Genomic DNA, 24,893 nt, shown 5'->3' with positions numbered 1-24,893 from the left:
CCTAGAGTAAGCCTGAAAAGCAGTAAAGATCTAGTCAATGACTAAACCAGAATTGCCCTATTAACAACTGTTCATTTTTCCTAAATAGAACATCATTTTGGGGGGGGGAGAAGATGAAAGAATCTCAACTTTATTCAAAATTATGAGGGCTATAGATAGGGTAAATGCAAGCAGGCTTTTTCCATTGAGGTTAGGTGGGACTACAACCAGAGGTCATGGCTCAAGGGTGAAAGTTGAGAAGTTTAAGGGGTATACGAGGGGAAAACTACTTCGCTCACAGGGTCGTGAGACTGTGGAATGAGCTGCCAGCAGAAGTCGTGCATGCGGGCTCGATTTCAACATTCAAGAGAAGTTTGGATAGGTACAGGGATAGTAGGAGTATGGAGGGCTATGGTCCCGGTGCAGGTCGATGGGGTATGCAATTTAAATGGTTTCAGCATGGACTAGATGGGCTGAAGGGCCTGTTTCTGTGCTGTACTTCTCTGTGACGCTATTTATAAACTAAGTTAAGTCACACCAACTCCATGCTGACTCTGTAGATGTGGTGAGGACCCACAAGTATCTGGATGACAGACTTGAGTGAAGCACCAACACAGAAGCTGTGTACAAGAAGGGCCAGAGTCGCCTCTGCTTCCTGAGGAGGTCCTTTGGAGTATGCAGGCCTCTCCTTCACATGCTCTACCAGTCTGTCATCACCAGTACAATTTTCTATGTGGTGGTGTGCTGGGGTAATGGCATCAACATCGGTACTGCCAGCAGGTTCAATAATTTGATTAGAAAGGCTGGCTATGTTATAACGAGGACCCTATGGAAAATCCCGGCAATTCTGTACAATGTTTCTCATCCTCTGCATGCCACCTTGGCTGAACAGAGGGGCACGTTTTAGTAACAGACTACGACAACTGTGCTGCTCCAAAGAGCGCTATATGTGGTTCTATAACAAGTCAACCTTTCGCCGGGGAAGTGAAGACCCCCTCCTGTTAGACAGTATGAAGTAACTTATTTTTAATTCTTTCTTACTTCTTGTCTAATATTTGTATATCTGTGCACTTGTAATGCTACTGTGACACTGTAATTTCCTTTGGGATCAATAAAGTGTTGATCGATCTATCTTATTTCAGTCACATGACTGACATGAAGCAAAGATGCTTTGATTTAATCCATCCAATAGCACAGCAAATGAAAAAATATATAGTTCCAGAAACAAAATAAAATTGCATTTTTAAAAAAAAATTGTTTTTTCTCCACAGATGCTGTGAGAAGGCACAGGCTGAATTGAGGTGGTGGGTTCCTGGCCCCAGAGCATGTTGAAGCGATGGAACCTGATGCTTGGACGTTGGTTTAGGCGCTGGGCCAGACAGAAAAGGTCAGGGTGTCGGGGCCCAAGGCGAGGGACGGGCTGGTTCAGATCATTGCTCCATGACTCAGCTTTGTGCAGGACTCTCTTTGCAGGCTTCAGCTCAGACTGCCGTTTGCTTGCAGCTACTCTTTGCATGATGTGTTTTTTCTCTTTGCACATTGGGTGTTCGATGGTCTTTTTTTTATGGGTTCTTTTGGGTTTCTTTGTTTCATGGCTGCCTGTAAGGAGATGAATTTCAAGGTTGCATAATATATATATGTATATATTATACAACCTTGAGATACAGCTCCTAACAAGCAGCCATGTCATAATGTATACATACTTTTATAATAAATGTACTTTGAAATAGGAAGCAATGATCAGGGAATAAAATGGCTGTTGACAGCCTTATCATAACACAGGAGGCCTCTTAGTGCACCGGATTTATGCTGGCTCCCACACAGCGAAGCAGCTGTGTGTTTGTCTCGTAACCCGGTAATGTATTCTCATCCTTACAAACACACTAATTCTACCTGTGTTTCTTTTTAACATTTACCTGCATTCGGGGTAGTTTACAGTCCTCAATTAACTAATCAGCCTTTGTTTTCAGGAGATTGGCCCAACTTGGAGAAGACCCGCTGGGTGTGGTCTTTCACTGATTCTATAACGGTTATTGGGTTTATTGAGTATGCCCGCAAGAAAATGAATCTCAGGGTTGTATATGGGGAAATACATGTACTTTGATATTAGATATACTTTGAACTCTGTACAACATAAGCATGCACTGAATAGCTAAAACATCAATACTCCACTGGACAGTTGAACAATTAAGGAAAATCGGGACTTGATTGAGCAGAATTTTACAATTGGGACTAAGGAAACAGCAAAAATATTGAACACAGAGCCAGAATATTTGTTTCTAGCAGAAGACACAAAAATATGCCAAAAATAGTATTGAACTAGGAATTTTTTAAAAAAAAAGTTAAAACAGGAGGTGTCACTAAAGAAAATAACAGGCAAATTTTTCGGAGCACAGGCGTGTATCCTTTGTTTCCGGAAGAAAAGGCTATGTGAATTATAGACTTCCAGCATTCCCAAGAATCTGCTCAGGCCTCCAGTGCATGAAAAACCATCAATCATATCATTGTTTCTCAATTCAGAATGGGAGGGGGGAAGCAGGGAGAAACATCTATTTAGCCTATCAGTTGACAGGGAAATATTGAAATCCATTAAAGGAAGTGACAGTGGACACAATTAGGCAGTCAATATAGTTTTAAAAAAGGGAAAGCAGATGACATATTTTAGTTATTTGTTGAAGGATATAAATACCAAGGCGGTTAAAAGGTAACTAAATGACATTTGTATTTTTAAAAGGCACTTAGAAGGTGCTTTACATAAGTTACCGATGAAATGGATGCCAGTCTCTGATGCTGTGTCTGAATGTTATCCTTCATAAATGCATTAAGCAATAATGATATCAAATTGTAAACTTGATACTTGATAATTGCACTATTTTGCTTGCTTCTGCATTCATGGCTTTTTATTGAACCTAAGTTTACTAGGAAATTCTAGCACTTCCACGTCAAACTGCCGAAATTTTTTGTGGCTAGCCGTCATTAAGTTCCGGCGTTCTGTGAAGCCACACACAGTCAAACTTACTGACTGCTCTTCATTTATTTCCTGAATGTGAGCTGATGTTTGGGTCCATAAGCATGATAATTTTCCCAGCACTTGACACAGTGCAAGGAAATACTTGGCAGAGATACAGCAATTTATTCTCATCAGTGGAGACTTCTTTCAATTGAACACAAGTAAGATGTGTTTAATAGTACAGAATTTTAATTTTATTAATTACTTCAACGTTTTTCTAAAACTCCAGGATATTTCGTTTTTTTTCAGCTGCTTAATAACTACAGCTTGCACTGGCCTGTCCCGCATGTTATACAAGCTGCCATTATCAAAACTGCTTCTGGCAATCCTATAGTGGTGATGTTGGAAAGGAAATGGATAGGGAGCAGATTGTCTTAATTTTGAAAATAGGTAAGTGAGAGGCAAGTCCCAAGTGAGTGGCTTGCTTTAGGCAGGTTTCAGCTCATCCGACTCAACTTCCCTTACATTTTAATGTTTACCCTTAACATGCAGTATCATTCACTAAAAGTCCTGTTTCCTTATTCTAACTTCTTATTCCTCCTGATTATCCTCCACTTTTCAACCTCTCATTTACTTCTATATTTGGTCTTCACAAAAAGTTACATCCCCTCTCCCCCTCCCCACCTTCTTATGCTGGCTTCTCCCCACTTTCCTTTCCAGTCCCAATGAAGGGTTTTGGCCTGAAATGTCGTGTTTATTCCTTTCCACACAGCAGGGATTTCCACCCTTGGGTCCACGAACCCTTGCTTAATGGCATTGGTCCATGGCACAAAAAAAGCTGAGAGACCCTGCCACAGAGGCTGCCTGGCCTGCTGAGTTTCTCCAGCATTTTGTGTGTGTTACCTAGCAACTGATCTATATCGCTTTTATAGAAACCTATCGCTCTCTATCGAGGTAACCACATACTTGTATCTCTTCTGATAACTCTGTAAATAAACATAGCAAAATAGAACACCACATACAAAGTGCAGGGAGAACTCAAAAGGCCAGGCAGCATCCATGGAAAATAGTAAACAGTTGACATTCCAGCCCGAGACCCTTCTTGAGGAGTCATGATAAAATGTCTCGGGCCAAAACATCGACTGTGTACTCTTTTCCACAGATGCTGCCTGGCCTGCTCAGTTCCTCCAGCATTGTGTGTGTGTTGCTTGGATTTTCAGCATCTGCAGATTTTCTCGTGTTTGATATCGAAATAGACACCACTTACGAACCCCTAAGAGCCAAAGAAACATGTGCTAATAGAATTGAAAGGTCAACTGAAGGGGTAGGCAATCAGGACTCAGGCAAGCGATCTATGTAAATGCAAGGAAAGAGGGAGAGGGAGGGAGGGACAGAGACAGACAGACACACGCACACAAACAATTACACACTGTAGATGTCATCTCGACTGGAGGCAAAACGTCTGCAAGCTAATCGCCAAGCTCAGAGAACACCACAACATCAAACATACTTATTGCTGCAGAGCAAGAGGGTCAGAAATTAAGTTGTTATCAGAATCACATAGGCACATGAAAAGCAAATAGTTAATAGTTGATTACAAAAACTGAATACACAAAGGACTTTTGTAGAGCTTTGTCGGCAAAACTGCCTCTGGTTTTAGGCTTATTGTCTGGAGTTTAAAAGGAAAATTACTTGTACTTGGGGCTCTTAGTTACTGAGAAAGGCATACGTAATCAGTCTTTCACTCTACGGATAGATTCTTAAGAGATCGCATTTAATTACAGAGTTGCAGAGATTCTGTGCAGGTAAGTTAATGATGTTCTGATGTTCTAAAGATCAACAAAAGAAAATAAGAACAGTTTGGCTGGATTTTAGTTGCTACTTCTCTGTGTTTTGCCCCCTCCCAGAGATTGACTGTACAATTAAATTTGTACCATGTCTTAGGCTAGATAAACTGGTTGGTATTTTCCATTCCTTTCTCGTATTTCAAAAAGTAAAACAGTGATGAAGTGTCTGCTATTGAGCTGTGTAGGAACTAAACCCTGAACAAACTCTGCTTCCTATATCTCTAGCATTTCTTTGAACCTTTAGTTAAGCCCCATGTACCTAATAAAGTGGCCTTTATTAGAGTGTACGAGGGGTGACTGATAAGTTTGTGGCCTAAGGTGGAAGGTGTCAATTTTAGAAAACCTAGCACATTTATTTTTCAACATAGTCCCCTCCTACATTTACACACTTAGTCCAGTGGTCGTGGAGCATATGGATCTTGGACCTCCAGAAAGTGTTCACAGCAGGGTGATTGATAAATTCATGGCCTAAGGTAGAAGGAGATGAGTTATACGGCTCTTGTTACATGCGCATGCAGTTCAACTCTTTGAGTGATTATGCAGAAAGTTTGAAGTTAATAACTCATCTCCTTCTACCCTAGGCCATGAACTTATCAATCACCCCTCGTATGTTCATGGCCTTCTGCTGCTGTCGCCCATCCACTTCAAGGCTTGACATGTTGCGTGTTCAGAGATGTACTTCTGCACACCACTGTCGTTATTAGAATTACTGTCGCCTCCCTGCCAGCTTGAATCAGCCTGGCCATTCTCCTCTGACTTCTCTTACGAACAACGTGTTTTCACCCACAGGACTGCCGCTCACTGCAGTTTTCTTGTTTGATTTTTGCACCATTCTCTGTAAATTCCCGAGACAGTTGCACATGAAAATCCCAAGAGATCAACAGTTTCTGAAATACTTACCAACCTGCTTGGCACCAACAATCATTTCATGGGTCAAAGTCACTTAGATCACATTTCCTCTCTATTCTGATGTTTGATCTGAACAATAACTGAACCTTTTGACCATGGCTGCATGCTTTTATGTACTGAGTTGCTACCTCGTGATTGGCTGATTCAATATTTGCATTAATGAGGGGTACACAATAAAGGGGCTCAGTGTATATGCAAGCTTTTACAACCCATCAGAAAAAATCCCACCATGATAACCTAAAATGCTTTTGAAAGATTTGGTTGAGCAACAAACCCAAAGATGGTTAGATTTAGAAGATTTTACTCAAACTCAAAATAGATGAGTATCCCTGCTTACCTCTTCAAAATCTCTGCTGTGACCAATTAAATTTAGGTGGTTTATCATTAGATAGTATGGGTAAAGTGATGTACTCCTTGCAAACAAATGTTTACAAAATTCAGGAACATTTCTTCCATTTTCCATAGCATTATGAAGATGAATAGCTTTGTATAGCATTAGAAACTTTATGGCTTCATACATCTTTTGCTCAGTCACTTGATCCTCAATCAGGTCTCTACATGCATTTGTTCTTCCAGCCTCGCTTTGCATGGAACGTATAAATGCCCACTGTAAAAAAAAATTTCTTTCACTAGTTTATAAAGTTGCAAATAGCTTTCTTTGGAAAAAAGGTCAAATTATTATACATGTAAGATATTGTCTTTTTTTAAAATAAGCAATGTTAAATTCAAATAAGCTTCCAAACAATGTTTTTCCAAGAAAAGTGAAAACTTTTTCCCCTCTGCCATCATTTTTCTGAACAGGTGACAAACACTACTTCACTATTTTGCACTATTTATTTACTTCTTAATATATTTTATTGAGACTTATAGTAATTATGTATTGTACTGTACTGCTGCCACAAAACACCACATTTCACAACATATGTCAGTGATATTAAACATGATTCTTATTTATAGAATATCCTTGGTAAGATGGATTAACTGTATAGCAGGCAACACACATATAAGTTGCTGGTGAATGCAGCAGGCCAGGCAGCATCTCTAGGAAGAGGTACAGTCGACGTTTCGGGCTGAGACCCTTCGTCAGGACTAGTTGTATAGCAGGTTTTATTTTGAACAAATGCATTAAAATTACAGTTCCGAGAAAAAGTTTGTGAGCCCTTTTCAATTCCCTGGTTTTCTGTATTAATTATTCATAAAGTGTGGGCTGATCTTCACCTAAGTCACAATAATAGACAAACACAATCTGACTAACCAAGTAACTCACAAACAATTGTACGTCTTCTCGTCATTACTGAGTACATCATTTAAACAATCACAGTCTAGGTTCAAAAAAGTATGTGAACTTCTGGAGTAATCCTTCTACAAAAGCTATTTGGAGTCGGGTGTTCCAATCAATGAGAGGAGACTGGAGGTGTGGGTTGTAGAGGTGCCCTGCCCTTTTTAAAAAAATACGTACAAAATTAGGTTACTGACAGAGCTTGCTCTTCTCAAGAAGGATCTCTTTATGTGCATCATGCCTCAATCAAAACAACTTTCAGGAGACCTTAGAAGAATTGTAGAAATACATGAAGCTGAAAAGGCTACAAAAGTATTTTCAAAGACCTTAGTGTTCATCAGTCCACAGTAAGAGAAATTGTCTGCAAATGGAGGAAATTCACCACTGTTTCTACTCTCCCTAGGAGTGGGCATCCTGCAAAGATCACACCAACAGCACAATGTGCAATGCTGAAGGAGTGAAAAAGAACCCAAGAGTAACAGCAAAAGACCTGCAGAAATTGCTAGAATTTACTAAAGTCTCTGTTCACGTGTACACTGTAAGAAAAGCACTGGGCAAGAATGGTGTTCATGGAGGAAACCACTGATCTCCAAAAAAAAACATTGCTGGACATCTCAAGTTTACCTGGACATTACACAATGCTTCTGGGACAATATTCTGTGGACAGATGAGACAAAAGTTGAACTTTTGGCAGAAATGTACACTATGTTTGGAGGAAAAAGGGCACTGCACAGCAACACCAAAACCTCATAACAACTGTGAATCATCATGGTTTGGGGCTGCTTTGCTGTCCCAGGGCCTGGAGAGCTTGCAGTCATTGAGGGAACAATGAATTCAAAATTGTACAAAGACATTTTACGAGAGAGTGTCAGGGTAGTGGTCCGTCACCTGAAGCTTAATGGAAATTGGATGATGCAACAAGACAATGATCCAAAACACAAGAGTAAATCAACAACAGGATGGTTTAAAAAGAACATTCTTGTTTTGAAATGGCCAAGTCAGAATCCAGATCTTAAACCAATCGAGATGCTGTGGCATGACCTGAAGAGGGCCGTTCATGCAGGTATCCCAGAAATATTGAAGAACAGGGTAAGTTTGTGGACCCTTTTAGAATTTTCTCTATTTCTGCATAAACCATTGCTTTCAGTAACTGGTGTGACCCCTTTGTACAGCAATGCCTTTAACCAAACATTTTCTGTAACTGTTGATCAGTCCTGCACATCGGCTTGGAGGAATTTTTGGCCATTCCTCCTCACAAAGCTGCTTCAACTCTGGAATATTGGTGGATTTCCTTGCATAACTGCTTGCTTCAGGTCATCCGCAGCATTTCTATAGGATTAATGTCAGGACTTTGACTTCACCATTCCAAAATGTGAAATTTCTTCTGCTTTAATCATTCTTTGGTAGACTGACTTCCGTGTTCAGAGTTGTTGTCTTGTTGCATAATCCACTGTCTCTTGAGCTTCAGTTCACGGATGGATACCCTGACATTTTCCTGTAGAATTTGCTGGTACAATTTAGAATTCATAGTTCCATCAATGATAGCAAACCATCCTGGTCCTGAGGCAGCAAAGCAGACCCAAACCATGACACTGCCACCACCATGTTTCACAGATGGGATGAGATTCTTACGTTGGAATGCAGTGTTTGATTTTCGCCAAACATAACGCTTCTCGTTTACACCAAAAGTTCTATTTTCAACTCATCCATCCGCAGAACTTCCTTCCAATAGACTTCTGGCTTATCCACATGGTCTTTAGCAAACTTCAGATGGGCAGCAATGTTTTTCCTGAGGAGTAGTGGATTTTTCCTTTCAATCCTGCCATGCACATCATTGTCGTTCAGTGTTTGCCTGGTGGTAGACTCATGAACACTGACATTAGCCAATGCAAGAGAGGCCAGTAGCTCCTTAGATGTTACCCTGGGGTTCTTTTATATGCCTTGCTCTTGGGAGTTATTTTTGTTGGTCTACCGCTCCTGGGGAGAGCAACAATGGTGTTGAATTTCCTCCATCTGCCTCACTGTGGATTGGTGGAGTCCAAACTCTTTAGAAATGGTTTTGTATCCTTTTCCAGCCTGGTGAGCATCAACAACATTTTTTCTGAGATCCTCATAAATCTCCTTTGATTGGGGCATGGCACACTTCCAAAAACCTGTGTGGTGAAGATCAGACTTTGATAGTGAAGACCTAGGTTTTTGTTCTTTAAACAGGGCAAGACCTCAGACACGCACACTGATTGTCATCCCACTGATTGAAACATCTAACTCTAATTTCCTCTTTAAATGAACTGATAATCATAGAGATTCACATACTTTTTCCCCACAAATACATGAAATATTGGATCATTTTTCTGAATAAATTAACAAGTATAATGTTTTTTGTGTTACTTGTTTAATTGAGTTCTAGGCCGGCTGGTGGCACAATGGCATCAGCGCCGGACTCCGGAGCGAAGGCTATCGAGTTTGAATCTAAGTTGGGCCACTCCCGAGCACACTTTCCATCCATGCCAGGTTGAGCGTCGAGCTAGCCACCTGGCCTTGTAAAAAGAAGGGTTGTGTCAGGAACATCCATATCGTGACCCGGTTAATCTGAAAGGAGACCAATCCTGACACCACACGCCAGACAAGAATGGCTGACTGTCTGGTGCAACATGCTGGAAAAAAAAGATTGGGTTCTCTTTATCTAATTTTAAGACTTACGTGAAGATCTGATCACATTTTAGGTCATATTTATGCAGAATTAGAGAAAATTCTAAAAGGTTCACAAACTTTCTAGCACCACTGTAGATTAATGTGATTCTGATTTCATGCTTCTCTTCTGTTGGATCATCCAAAACCAGAATTGACAGAAATCCCCCAGATACAACATAATGACATTCATTGAATTGAATTGACTTTATTTCACCTCCTCATACCTGAGTAAAAAATCTTTACGTTACATCTCCGTCTGAATGTGCAATTTATAGTAATTTGTAATAAATAGTATCTACAACAAGACAGTCTATATAGCATAGAAGTACAATTGTATCAGCACGAATTAATCAGTCTGATGGCCTGGTGGAAGAAGCTGTCCCGGAGCCTGTTGGTCCTGGCTTTAATGCTACGGTACCACTTCCTGGGTAGCAGCTGAAACAGTTTGTGGTTGGGGTGACTTGGATCTCCAATGATCCTTCAAGCCCTTTTTACACACCTGTCTCTGTAAATGTCCTGAATAGTGGGAAGTTCACATCTACAGATGTGCTGGTTGTCCGCATCACTCTCTGCAGAGTCCTGCGATTGAGGGAAGTACAATTCCCATACCAGGCAGTGATGCAGCCAGTTATGATGCTCTCAGTTGTGGCCCTGTAGAAAGTCCTTAGGATTTGGGGACTCATGCCAAACTTCTTCAACCATCTGAGGTGAAAGAGGCGCTGTTTTGCTTTTTTCACCGCATAGCCAATATGTACAGACCACACGAGATCCTCGGTGATGTGCATGGCAAGGAACTTAAAGCTGTTCACTCTCTCAACCCCAGGTCCATTGATGTTAATAAGGGTTAGCCTGTCTCCATTCCTCCTCTGGTCCACAACCAGCTGCCTTGTTCTTGTGACAATGAGGGAGAGGTTGTTTTCTTGACACCATTGTGTTAAGGTGATGACTTCTTCTCTGTAGGTTGCCTCATTATTATTTGAGATAAGGCCAATCAATGTAGTATAGTCAGCAAATTTCATTAGCAGATTGGAGGTGTGGGTGGCGACACAGTCATGGGTATACAGAGAGTAAAGGAGGGGACTTAGGACACAGCCCTGAGGGGCAGCGGGGCAGAGGTGAGGGAGCCCACTCTTACCACCTGCCGGTGATCTGATAGGAAGTCCAGGATCCAGATGCACAAGGCAGGGTGAAGGCCAAGATCTCTGAGCTTCTTGTCAAGCCTGGAGAGAATTATGATGTTGAATGCTGAACTGTAGTCCAAGAACAGCATTCTCACATATGCATCCCTCTTCTCCAGGTGCGCAAGGTTGGTGTGTAGAGCTGTGGGTATTGCATCATCTGTTGTTCGGTTGTGTCAGTAGGCGAACTGTAGAGGGTCCAGTGTGGGTGGTAGCATTCTGCAGATGTAGTCCTTGACCAGCCTCTCCAAGCATTTGCTTATTATTGAGGTGAGTGTGACAAGATGCCAGTCGTTCAGACATGTTACCTTGGTCTTTTTAGGTACAGAGACAATGGTGGATGTTTTGAATTATCTATTATCAGTTTGAAGGAAAACAGGAACTCAATTTACAGTGATCTTGAAGTATACAATTTTTAATATAGCTCATTTTAAAAATTTGTTTGAATTTTCCAACCCAATTTCTGCAATTTTACTTTGACCTTAAACTTTCACTTTCCTCCCATTGTACTCATTTTGAAATATTTGGTTTCATTAGTGCCAATGCAAACAAGCAGAAGGACAAATACTTTACACAGTAGAATCAAAAATTGTACCTCCTTCCGAAGTGTTTCCAAGCAAATCCCCAGTTGTTCAATGGAATTTCCACAATGCTTTTGTTTCAAAGACCACTGGTTTATCCATCCGTAGCCTTCCTGGGATATTTTTCTGGGAATCTATGGGTGTTGAAACAAAGAATTGATTGAATTCAGGTGAAGCATAAGATCAGAAAATATGGGAGCAGATTTAGGCCATTTGGCCCATCGTGTCTCCTCCATTTCATCATGGCTGATCCGATTTTCTTCTCAGCCTCAATCTCCTGCCTTCTCCCTGTATCCCTTCATGCCCTGACCAATCAAGAATCTACCAACCTCTGCATTAAATATACATAAAGACTTGGCCTCCACAGTTGCCTGTGGCAAAGAATTCCACAGATCCACCATTCTCTGACTAAAGAAATTCCTCCTCATCTCCACTCTAAAAGTATGCCCCTCTATTCTGAGGCTGTGTCCTCTGGTCTTAAGACTCTTCCATCATAGGAAACATCAGAATCAGAATCAGGTTTAATATCACCGGCATGTGTCGGGAAATTTGTTAACTTAGCAGCAGTACAATGCATTACATAATATAGGAGGAAAACATAAATAAGTTAATCAATTACAGTATACATATATTGAATAGATTAAAAATCGTGCAAGAAACAGAAATAACATATTTAAAAAGTGAGGTAGTGTTCACGGGTTCAATGTCCATTTAGGAATCGGAGGAAGAGAGGAAGAAGCTGTTACTGAATCGCCGAGTGTGTGCCTTCAGGCTTCTGTACCTCCTGTACGATGGTAGTAGGTGAGAAAAGGTACTGGGGGTCTTTAATAATGGTTCTGCCTTTCTAAGACACTGCTCCTTGAAGATGTACTGGGTACTTTGCAGGATAGTGCCCAAGATGGAGCTGACTAAATTTACAACCCTCTTCAGCTTCTTTGAATCCTGTGCAGTAACACCCCATAACAGACGGTGATGCAGCCTGTCAGAATGCTCTCCGCAGTGTATCAATATAAGTTTTTGAGTGTACTGTTGACATAACAAATCTCTTCAAACTCCTAATGAAATATAGTTGCTGTTTTGCCTTCTTTATAACTGCATTGATATGTTGGGACCAGGTTAGATCCTCAGAGATCTTGACACCTAGGCACCTGAAACTACTCACTCTCTCCACTTCTTATCCCTCTATGAGGATTGGTATGTGTTCCTTCATCTTACCTTTCCTGAAGTCCACAATCAACTCTTTCATCCTGTGGCAGATCTCGCTCCTGTACGCCCTCTCGTCTCCATCTGAGGTTCTACCAACAATGGTTGTATCATCAGCAAATTTATAGATAATATTTGAGCTATGCCTAGCCACACAGTCATGGATATAGAGAGAGTCGAGCAGTGGGCTAAGCACATACCCCTGAGGTGCACCAGTGTTGATCGTCAGAGAGAAGGAGATATTATCACCTCACCACATCCACTCTATTAAGGACTTTCACCATTCAATAGGCTTCAATGAAGTCACCCCTCATTCTTCCGAATTCCAGCGAATACAGGCCCAAAGACATTAAACGCTCTTCATATGACAAGCCATTCAATCCTGGCATCATTTTCGTCAACTCCTTTGAACCCTCTCCAGTTTCAGCACATCATTTCTAAGGTAAGGGGCCCAAAGCTGCTCACAATACTCAGGTCTCACCGGTACTTTCTTAAGTCTCAACATTACATCCTTGCTTTTATATTCTAGTCCTCTTGAAATGAATGCTAATATTGCATTTACCTTCCTCACCACAGACTCAACCTGCAAATTAACCTTTAGGGAATCCTACACAAAGTGACTCCTTGTCACTTTGCACTTCAGATTTTTGTATTGTTTCTCTATTGAGAAAATAATTAATAGAAAATAAACAGCCCTTTCATTTCTTCTACCGAAGTGCAAGACCATACACTTCCCAACACTGTATTTCATCTGCCACTTCTTTGCTCATTCTCCTAATTTGTGTAAATCCTTCTGTAGCCTCTCTACTTCCTTAAAACTACCAGCCCCTCCACTTATCTTCATATCGTCTGCAAACTTTGCAACAAAGTCATCAATTCCATCATCCAAATCATTGACATATAACTTAAGAATAATTGGTCTCAACACAGACCCCAGTAGAACACCACTAGTCAATGGCAGCCAACCGGAAAAGGTTCCCTTTATTCCCGGTCTTTGTCTCCTGCCAATCAACCACTGCTTTATCCTTGCTGGAATCTTTCCTGTAACACCATGCGTTCATAGTTTGTTATGTAGTCTAATGTGTGGCACCATGTCAAAGGCCTTCTGAAAATATAAGTGCACAACATTGGCCGATTTGCTTTTTGTCTATCCTGCTTGTTATTTCTTCAAAGAATTCCAACAGATTTGTCAGGCAATATTTTCCCTTGAGGAAACCATGCTGACTACTGCCTATTTTATCATGTGCTTCCAAGTACCATGAGATCTTATCCATAATAATCAACTCCAACATCTTCCCTATCACTGAAGTCAGACTAACTGGCCTATAATTTCCTTTCTTTTGCCTCTCTCCCTTCTTGAAAGTGGAGTGACATGCAATTTTCCACTCTTCTGGAACCATTCCAGGGTCTAGTGATTCTTGAAAGATCATTACTATTGCCTCCACAATCTCTTCAACCACCTCATTCAGAATCCTGGGGTGTAAATCATCCGGTCCAGGTGATTTATCTACCTTCAAACCTTTCAGTTTTCCAAGAACCTTCTCCCTATTAATGGTAACTTCACACACTCATGACCCCTGATACATGGAACATCCAGTATACTGCTGGGGTCTTCCACAGTGAAGAATGACACATTCAGTTCATCTGCCATTTTACTGTCCCCCATTACTACTACTTCATCATCGTTTTCCAGTGGTCTGATATCTGCTCTCACCTCTCTCTTACACTTCATGTTTCTGAAGAAATTTTTGGTATTTTCTTTAATATTATCGGCTAGCTTATTTTTTTGTATTCTACCTTTACCATCTTAATGACTTTTTTAGTTGCTTTCTGTTGGTATTTCCTCCCATTTCCCATTAATTTTTGCTCTATTATATGCCCTCTTGCTGGCTTTGATTTCTCTTGTTAGCCACAGTTGTGTCATCTTGCCTTTAGAATACTTCTTCCTCTTTGGGACTTATATAACCTGTACCTTCTGAATTGCTTCCTGAAATTCCAGCCACTGCTGCTCTGCCGTCATCCTTGTCAGTGTTCTTTTCCAATCGATTCCGGCCAACTCCTCTCTCATGCCTCTGTTTTTCCCTTTACTCCACTGTAATATTGATACATCTGACTTCAGTTCCACCTCAAGTTTCAGGGTGAATCCGCTATTATGACTACTTTAATCAATTCTGGTCAATGGCACAACACCCAGTTCACAAGCTGATCCCCTAGTAGGCTCAACAATGAGCTCTGTCCACAATGATTCAACACCTTCGGACCTTACGTCATCTCTTTCGAATGATTTGATTTCATTTTTTTTTACCAAAAGAGCAATGCCACCCCCTCTGCCTTCCTGCCTGTCTTTTCGATACGTGTATCCTTGGACATTAAGCTCCCAGTTATAATCTTCTTTCAGCCATGATTCAGTGATGCCTACATCATACATGCCAATTTGTAACTGTCACATCCTACTGACTGCAATTTTTCCCTACCATCAGCCTCTCCTTGCAAGGAGTCTCATTACACATTGCCTCTGTTTGCAAACCAAGTACCACATCTTCAGCACTATCGTCCCAGTTCCCAGCTCCCGCCAAATTAGTTTGAACCCACCCAAACACCTCTAGCCAACCTGCCTGCAAGGATATTGGATCCCCTCAAGTTCAGGAGTAACCCGTCAGTTTAGTACATGTCATACCTTCCGCAGAAGAGATCCCAATGATCCATAAACTGAAACCCTGCCTCCTACACCAATTCCTCAGCCATGCATTCACCTGTCAAATCACTCTTCTCTTACCCTCACTGGCACGTGGCACAGGCAGCAATCCAGAAATTACTACCCTGGAGGTACTGTTTCTCAGTTGTCTACCTAGCTCCCTGTAGCTCCTGTCTGTCACCTCCTCATTCTTCCATATGAGTCAAAGGTCATTGAGCTACAGCTCCAGTTCCTTAACACATTCTCTCAGGAGCTGCAACTCAGTGCACCTGGTGCAGATGTGTTTCTCTGGGAGGCTAGGCATCTCCAGACTTCCCACCTCCCACACAGACTGCAAAACACTTCTCACTAATCTACTATGCTCCAATAGATGAGCAATGAACAAATAAGGAGGGAGGGAGGGAGTAAGTTACAAGACAATGTACCTCACCCAAAACTGATCTCTCCTAACCCTGAGAAGCCAAAGCCACTCTAAACAATGGCATACTCCAAATGAATCGTTGCACCGCTTGCACTTGAATTATTCTACTGGCCCTTTCTAATGAATCGCTCTTGCTGATTGGTCACTCAACTCAAAGAAACCGTGGCAAAACGGTCTTTGAAATCTTGATCACCCTCCTGATTAAAAGGTAGCTGTTTTTATGCAGCCCTGATGTGGACTGTCCAACTCGAGAAAACCGGCGCAAAGGTCTGCTTTTAATTCCTGAACACGGACCTGACCGAAAGGTAGCTCTTTTTACGCACTGCCTCTTGCTGATTGGTGGCAAGTCAACGCAGAGAAACTGCTGCGAAACTCTGCCTTTGAAATCTGATTAAAAGGTAGCACTCTTTACCCAGTCCTGACAGGGACTGTCCAACTGTGCAACATCTAAAAAGTTGCTGGATTTGAAGTATCTAATTTTAGAGAGAGGCAGAGGAAAACTGAAAGTTTTCCCGTTTTAAATTAAAATGATTTGACGAATAAACTCTTCTCATGCTTCCAGCCGAGTACAGGTATAGATTTTAACCTATGCTTTGATGACAAACTCTGTCATCTTCATCAGGGATGATGCCTCAGCATGTCTAGTCCAGTGGTGTGTGTGTGTGTGTGTGTGTGTGTGTGTGTGTGTGTGTGTGTGTGTGTGTGTGTGTGTGTGTGTGTGTGTGTATATATATATATATATATATATATATACATACACACACACACCCGTCATCTGTCCCTCCTGATTGGTTGGTCTTCATCCAATCAGCTTTCTGCTATCCCACCTTGTTTGCAATTGAATTCCAGTTCTTACTTATAGAGTGAGACCTTCGTCTTTGTTATTAAGGTGTCTGGTGTTTACAGGACTCCTTGTGAATGCAGAGGTAGAAGGTATATTGGAGGAGCAGTCAATGACTTATGTGACCGCCTGGTGAAGGAAGCCATTGAAATAAAACTAGAGAAAGGTCTTGCTCTAAGTAAGAAATAGAATTCAATTATAAATAAGGTGGGACAGCGGAAACCTGATTGGACGAGGACGAACCAATCAGGAGGGATGGACAGCAGGGGTATATATACCACTGGACTAGACATGCTTGGGCACCATACCCGATGAAAGTAGCAGTTTGTCATCGAAACGCTGGTTAAAATCGATACCTGTACCCAGCTGGAAGCCCAAGAAGAGTTTATTCATCACGTACACCGGGAAAGCCCTGGATCCTTTTTTGTAAGATGATCTGGCCAGTTCAATCTGTCAAAGCAAACAATCACTGATTATAAGTATATAATAAACTAATTCAAATTATGTAACAAAATCAACCAAGCACTTTATAATGATGTGAATGCCCTGGGAAAGTACTATGGTGAGTTTCTTTTTGTACACCTGGTGATGGGGGAGTTCGCTTCAGTGTAAAGTGCGGTGAAGCTGGAACAGTTTTTGGAGCAAAGGAGATATAAATGGGCCACTCAGTTCCTCTGCTGGTCCTGTATCCAACGTTCCCTCTAATTTTTTTTTTCACAGCTATGTGGACCAACCACTGCTTTCAGCAGGAAATTTTAAGCAACCTGAAAACTGAACAGCACTTTATATGTTTACTTTTCCTAATATAAACATCAAATACACACAAACCACAACTCACAACACAAGTAAACAATGTCAGGTAATCAAAACATCTGACAAGCACAATTGCAAAAGTAAAATGTTTTGATTAGGCAATGTTATAAGGATCTAGCCTTCAGTAATGATGATCAAAGAGGCACAGAGAGAATCTGTATTTACTGACAAGTAGCCTTTATTGTCTCAACTAAAAAGCACGTGGGTTCACAAATTAACTACCTATGTGCACCCTCATTAGAAGAGTTAATGAAAAGAAAGGGTATTACCCGTGAAAGGAGGAGTCTATGCTGGCCAAACCTTCCTCGTGGTCTCAATCTCCACGTGTCCGTGGGGTCCACCTCATCTGCAATGTCATTGCTCCTACATATTTGGAGATCCTGACTCGATAGTGTTCCGCATCAGTTGAACTAATGGATCTCCATCCCACTGGCTCAAGGTCACCTGAGTACATGGATCACCTTCTTTCTGGTTCTAGTCCAGAGCTACAACCAGTGTTATTCTATGGCTTCTGCTGCCGGCCTCGTGCCTTTGTTCTTTTCAACTCAAACCAGTCAAAACTAGGTGATCCCGGCACTGAGTCTAATGAGTCGACAGATCACTCTTCCACTTTGTCTGCCACTTTCACATAATAAATTGCTACTCGTCTAAGGATGGTTTCAGGTTTAGCAGGTCATGAGCTGAAGCTGCTTGGGTCCACATTGAATTGCTCTGATTAGATTATCCCAGAGCAAGAATCAGTTCAGAGTTCATAAAATGGGGGGGGGGGGGGGGAGGAAGAACAAAGACAACTGGTTTGTCTCCTCCCCCTGTCCTTGATTCATCCAAATCCACAGAGTTGTTAGACTGGTCAACAACGCCATCAGCATTCAGCTGGTGGGTGATTTATTAACAATGAGCTACTGACTTCCATTCTGTGTTTATTGTTACAATTTGTAACAGGGTTGTAATTTGAAATACAATGTAAATACATTGAAGCTCTAAAATGTTTCAAAGGTTGTGGTACATTTACCATTTAGAAAACTTATGGATTATACTAACACAATTAAAGGCAATTTCACAATTATATTAACATAAATTACAAAATTATATTAACATTATATGAAAAATTCCAGCTGCATGACAACAAAGACTATGTGCATGGGAGCATTTCAATTACTATGCAGCCACGCACCAGTTCAGCTTCGAAGGAATAGTGTCTAACTCAATGTTACATACCCCAGTGCTGTCAAAATTCTATAAATCTTAGTTTTTTTAAAAAACTGAACTAGCACCTACTACTTTTTCCACTACATGAGCTGAAGGTTGCTATCAGTGACTTTCAAAGCCATAGAATCTTCAATTGACCCTTAAGAAATGCAATTTCAGTTTACTGAATTCTTTAGCTTGCATTCCTGGTTCAGATGCTGGTGATTATTTTGCACTGTTAGAAGGTTCCCAGAACTGTATATATCGGCTATGGTCTACATAAAGCTACAAGATACAGTATTCTAGTTTTAAAGGTTAATATTCCATTAATACTCTTCACTATTCCATTACAAATTATATCTACTGGCATCTCCAACACAGTGAAACACTTGTTTGTCGTATTAAGCACAGAATGATCAATTCACAGCTGATTCCAGCTAAATCCTACCTCAGTGAATTTTAACTTAAATATGATGTTGAAGAGAACCTGCACTGTTCATTCTATGCCCAGTTCACCGTACACTGGCCCCTTGATTTCCGAATTCTGGATCTACCTGGACCCCTCTCCGGCCTATTTTCCTCCACGTTTTTGTTGGAAATTGCAGGTGTAACATTAACTATCTGAAACTACTTCAAACCTCTTTGGGGTAATAATTCCAGCACTGAACGCCAAGCCACTATTTCCCATTTATGAATTAATCTTGTCTACAGAATTTCCTGTGTTAATATACAGAGGGATCTTAGTGTGAAAGTTTACAGTTCCTTGAAAATGGTGCCACAGTTGGCTAGGATTGTGAAGAGGGTACTTGGCACACTTGCTTTCACAGGTTGAGACACTATTTAAGAACTGAGGTGTCATGTTGCTGCTGTACAAAACACTGGCCAGGCAACACATAAAGAGTATTGTGCATAGTTCCGGTCACCGTGCTACAAGAAAGATTAGAAAGGAATGCAGAAGAAATTTAACAGGACGTTGCCAAGAATGGAGGGCTCTACTCGTAAGCAGAGGTTGGATTCTGGGTTTATTCTCAGTGGAACATAGAAGACAAGAGTCTTTTACAAAATGATGACAGGCAGAGATAGGATAGATCATCTTGGTTTTGTTCTTAAGTTGGGGGAGTCTAAACCTGGAGGACAGGTTTCAGGTGTGAAGGAAGAAATTTAGAAATTTACAGAGTTTTAAAAGACAATAGGACAGATAATTAGGAAAGGAGTAGAGTGATATGGGCCTAATGTTCAAAGTAAAATTTATAATCACAGTACATACATGTCACCACATCCAACCCCGAGATTCTTTTTCTTCAGCCATACTTAGCAAATCTGTAGGACAGTAGCTGTAAGCATGATCTGTAAGCTGCAAACATTCTCTGCAAATGCAGATATAAATAAACCACAATAGATAACAAGCATGAAATAACAGGATAAAAGCATCCTTAAATCAGTGTAATTATCCCCTTTTGGTCAAGAGCCTGAAGGTTGAAGGGTATTAACTGTCCTTGAATCTGGTGGTGCAAGTTCTGAGGCACCTGTGCCTTCTACTTGATGGCAGCAGTGAGAAAAGGGTATGGCCTGGGTGGTGAGGATCTTTGATGACGGATGCTGATTTTCTACATCAATGTTTCATGTAGATGTGCTCAATGGTTGGGAAGGTTTTACACATGATGTACCGGGCCAAAACTACTACCTCTTGTAGGATTTTGCACTCAAGGGCATTGGTATTTCCATACCAGGCCATCATGCAGCCAGTCCGCACATTTTCCACCACACGTCTATAGATTTGCAAAGGTTTTTGATGACATGCCTAACCTCCACTTCTCTGCAAAGAAATGCGGGCAAATGGGAAGAGCATAGATGGACACTGTAATTGATATGAACTAGTTTGGTCATCTACTAACTTTGAAGTAATGCACGTTCTAATTCATTAGTATATCAACCAAAGCACTATTCCTATTATTGAACCCTACAGGGCATCTCTCTACACTTGTTACCAGTCTGAGAAAAACAATCATTCATCATTGTGGTATGTTTCCCATTCCTTGGCTAGCTCTGTACCAATGCTCCCACTGATTTTTTTAATCCCCAGATTTTACTTGTTCTAAGACATTTATTGCACTATTCTTCATTAAAGGGCTTATGGAAATCCAAGGCTATATCATCCGCACTACCTTCAATCTATTCCATTAATCACATAACTCAATCAACTTAGCTCAGGGGATCCCAACCGTTTTTATGCCACAGATCAATACCATTAGGCGAGGAGTCCATGGATTTCAGTTTGAGAGCCCCTGACTGAACCAACCACAATTTGATTAACAAATCGAATGCTGACTTTAATTTATTTGCATTTTTTCCCCCAAATGAAATTTGACTATGCCTTGGTTTATTGGCACTGAAGGAACTATTGTTGATTTATCCTTCTGCATATAGAAGAGTTGTAACAGGTACAATACACCATCCCTATATTCATTAGGAGGATTTGAAAGACTGCTACCAAAATCACAGCAATTGCTATCTCTACTTCTCTCAATATAGGATGCATCCTGTCCAGACTATACAATTTCTCTATATCAAACTGTCAATATTAACAGCCACATTTTTATCTATTATTTATCCTATCCAGTACTTGAGGTATCCTACCTCAAGTACTACAACATTGGTAGAAACATTCTTTAACAGAGAGTTGAAAAGTACTCTAATTTCCTCAGCAATATACTCTGCTTCCTTAAGAGTTCCAATTTGATCCATAACTGAACCCAATCTGCTCTCTGACTGCTCTTTTGCCAACAGTTCGAAATCCAGGTGCTATATTTGATGTAAAGCTACACTTCAACACAATCTTAGAACAGTACACCAGAGGAACAGACCTTTTTGCTCACAATGTTGTGCCAAATTAATTAAATTATTAACCAAGTATGCAGTTAATCTAATTCCCTCTGCCTACACAATATCCATATCCTTCCATTTCCTGCGCGTTCAAATGCCTATCTGAGAGGCTCCTGAGCATGTCTCTCCTGTATTTGCCTCCTCCAGCATATTCGAGCACCTATCAATTTGTGTTTTTAAAAAAACAAATGCCCCGTAAATCACCTTTCAATTTACCCACTCTCACCTTAAGTGCACACCTTTGGCATTAGACATTTCAACCACGGGGAAAAAAAAATACTGTCTGTTCACTTTTATCTTACAATCGACATCAGGTTTCCCCTCTGCCTCTGCTGCTCCAAGAAAACAACCCAAGTTTGTCCAATGTCTCCTTATAGCACGTGCCCTCCAATTCAGGCAGTAACCTGGTAAACCTCTTCTGCACCCTCTCCAAAGCCTTGACATTCTTTCTATAATGGGGCAACTAGAATTGAATCTAATACTCCATACGCAATTTTAGTAGCATTTCAAAAAGCTGTAAAACAAATCCAGACCCAAAATCAACATGTGTAACCACTTTCAGGGAGTTATGGACTTAGCCCCAAGGTCCCTTCGACAAACTCCCTTGATTCCACCTGCTATATGCTTTCCTTTCCCCTCCCTAATTAAATGTTCATTATCGTATGCCATCCAATGTTTTGTAATGTTGCTACCTTTGCCATTCACCCACACCCGAACATGGCTGGCCCCAAATTCTCACTAATGCTCATTTTAGACTTCCATTAATCTGCTGTCATTTTACCTAAAAGCATCTTCTTGCAATCTCCTTTTACCCTACACTACTGAAATCAGTCGTATTCCAATTTAGCACCTTAATCATCACCCTTGAAGCTGTCATGCAATTTTTTGCTACGTCTTATTTTACTTGCTGCAAGGGAAGACCATCACCGCACAAGAGCTGGAGATAGCTTTGAAAAAACAGGCAGCATAAACAATCCTTTGTACCCAAGTGATAGCTACTGCACATCAGTCCAAGATCAGGGTGCATTCCATTCGCCTACTTAATCAAAGGTACTTGGCTTCCTTCCAGTAATGCAGCTGCTCGTCTGTCAGCAGCTTGTCAAATATTCAAGTCCATCGGCATATTGTTGCACTATTGGCAAAGCACTATAGTACAATACACACTCTATTTTATTAGACAAAAATGCCATTTTGTTACTACATTTCCACATTCTCTCCTTTTTTGCCATTTCATGACAACACTACATTTGACTAATTACAGTCATTGAAATATATAAAGCAATGATGCTGTTTCAAAGTCCTACCCAAAATTTCCTTTTCATACGTCCACTTCAATGAATACCCATTCATTTCATTAATTTCCTTTCATCCCGTTACTTCACACAAAAATCGTAAAGGAATAACAGTTGTTAATATAATACTGATAGTTAAACAATAATGCAGAACTTTGCCCACCTTCCACCTCCTGGAGTGTAATAGTTGTAATACTGATCCCCTACCTCCTTAATCTCTTTGGTAGTTTCCTGGATGTGATATGCCAAGTTAGTTATATTTTCTGATTCTTCAGATATGCAAGGACCACAACGTAAGTGCCCCCTTTTTCTGACAGAACTAAATCCAAAACCATTACTTTCTGCAATGCTACTGTATGAACAGCCATCGGTTCTGCTGAGAACTTGGTTAATGCTTGTTGGTACTAACTTGGTTAATACAACCCAATGTCGTATCAATCTCTCAGTGCCAAGTCATGGAAAGGCAATCATGCAGAATCTCTCAGGCTCTGTTAGGGACCTCTGGTGTCGCCGGACCAGAGTATGATAAGGTAGTGACACCGAGTGTTGCATGTTGGGCACTACATGGGTAAGACTTATTCGAGGCACATGCCTGGCAGCCAGGGGATAGGCCCAGCAACCACATACCCAATAAGTGCCATTCAGCAGAAGCAGAGAGGTCAGACACTTGTCAGTTTCGTACATGTACCTTTACTGCTCCCCAGTTAGGGGCCCTTGCCCGTCCAGTTGCAATGACATGTTACCTGATGCCAGCATTTCAGTTCCAGAAACAACCTTTTGAATCCCTCTATCGCTGAGGAGCCATCAGCGTACAGAATTGAATCTTTGCCAGGGCACTATCCAACAAGATGCCATTGGTCTCCATGTTCTTGAATTAAGACTGCTATCATGAATTGTCCAGCTGTATCAGGGATTCTTAATGCAGGTGCAATACACAATATCACCTTTAAAGGTTAAAACACTTTCAGTTGTGCTTCATTAAGAGTCACAGGGCCAGCTGTACACTGCTTGTCCTTCAGCAGACTGGTGAGCATTTGAGCAATAGTCGATTGATCTGCTACTAGGTTGTCGAAACATTAGTTAGCAATAGTTTCATTTGATGTACAGTAGCTGTCAATATTTTGTTTCATCACTGTCAGTCTCACGAGTCGCTAGGGACCACTGTAGAGTCCATGTCATGTTTATCCTGTAATTCCACGGAGATGAGATGGTGGCACCGTACAGGGAGACTGTTCGATATGAGCTGCAATTTCTTGGACTGAGCTTCAGAAGGTTTTCTCAGGGCGCAGCACCACCAGCAGCGCCACTAACAGGACCACACACTTGAAGTTGGGCAGCGCTTTTCCATTTTGTTTTAGTTTGCTTTGAAACTTCAAACAATGCACATCAATTGAACAACAGTGTCCTTTTACTTGTTCGGTTAATGAAAAGATTTGCTCTTTAGAATTTTCACATTCGGTACCATGCTTTTTCTGTAGTTTATTTCGTTTGTTTTTTTTCCCCCAATTAGTAAAAGACTTTACTTGCCTTGTTAATTTTCAATTGCTCACACATTTTATTAAGCTTGTTTTTAATCATTCCATTTATCCATTCTACTAAGCTGCTGAACGAGAATGGTAGCGACAATGGAAAAGTTGGTCAATCAGTATGGTTTTACATACTGCTTTTATTACTTTCCCAGCAGTGGGTACCATTGTCGCTAGGCAGTTTCCGAGGGATCCTGGACCTCGGGCTGATTTCCTTCAATAAACATTTAGCTACTGTAACTATCATTCCTTTTACAAAGAAATGCTTCAACCCATCGTGAAAAAATATCAATAATGACCCATACATATTTATAGCCTTCACACGAATGGAATTCTATAAAATCCATGTGTAAATGCATAAATAGTCAAATGGGGGGGGGGGGGGCTGTATGAAATCCTTCCACCTTCAGTAGTTTCCCTGGATTTTGTAAAATACTTATCATACATTGTTCACAAACTTGATTTACGGCTTGCGACAAACCAGAGACAAAGCATGCCTGAATTTATACAATCCATCAATCCCCTCTTCAGCTTCTGTGGAAGAGGAGACTGTGCCTGGTGGGGCAGTGGAGCACTTGGGTTAATGGTCATTTATGCAGCTCAGCTGTGAGCATCTT

At 41.0% G+C, this 24,893-nt stretch overlaps 1 protein-coding gene across 9 annotated transcripts in view; it reads right to left on the bottom strand.

The window, feature by feature from the left end:
- The window catches only part of LOC140212459 (ubiquitin thioesterase otulin-like), a 50,055-nt gene that overhangs the window by 4,526 nt on the left and 20,636 nt on the right, over window positions 1-24,893 (bottom strand). For 8 of the 9 annotated variants that reach the window (XM_072283282.1, XM_072283280.1, XM_072283285.1 and 5 more), the window contains 2 exons: window positions 11,429-11,548; window positions 6,023-6,292 (listed from right to left, as the gene is read on the bottom strand). In XM_072283282.1, the coding sequence (XP_072139383.1) occupies window positions 6,023-6,292; window positions 11,429-11,548 (390 nt within the window). Of the gene's footprint in view, window positions 1-6,022; window positions 6,293-9,247; window positions 9,619-11,428; window positions 11,549-24,893 lie in introns of those variants that run through there. The other variant, XM_072283287.1, reaches the window with a different exon arrangement.

This window comes from Mobula birostris, chromosome 19 (genome assembly GCF_030028105.1).
Source record: "Mobula birostris isolate sMobBir1 chromosome 19, sMobBir1.hap1, whole genome shotgun sequence".
NCBI classification, from domain to species: domain Eukaryota; kingdom Metazoa; phylum Chordata; class Chondrichthyes; order Myliobatiformes; family Myliobatidae; genus Mobula; species Mobula birostris.
The sequence above is the reverse complement of the archived record's forward strand: the minus strand, read 5'-3'. Positions and strand labels throughout refer to the sequence as shown.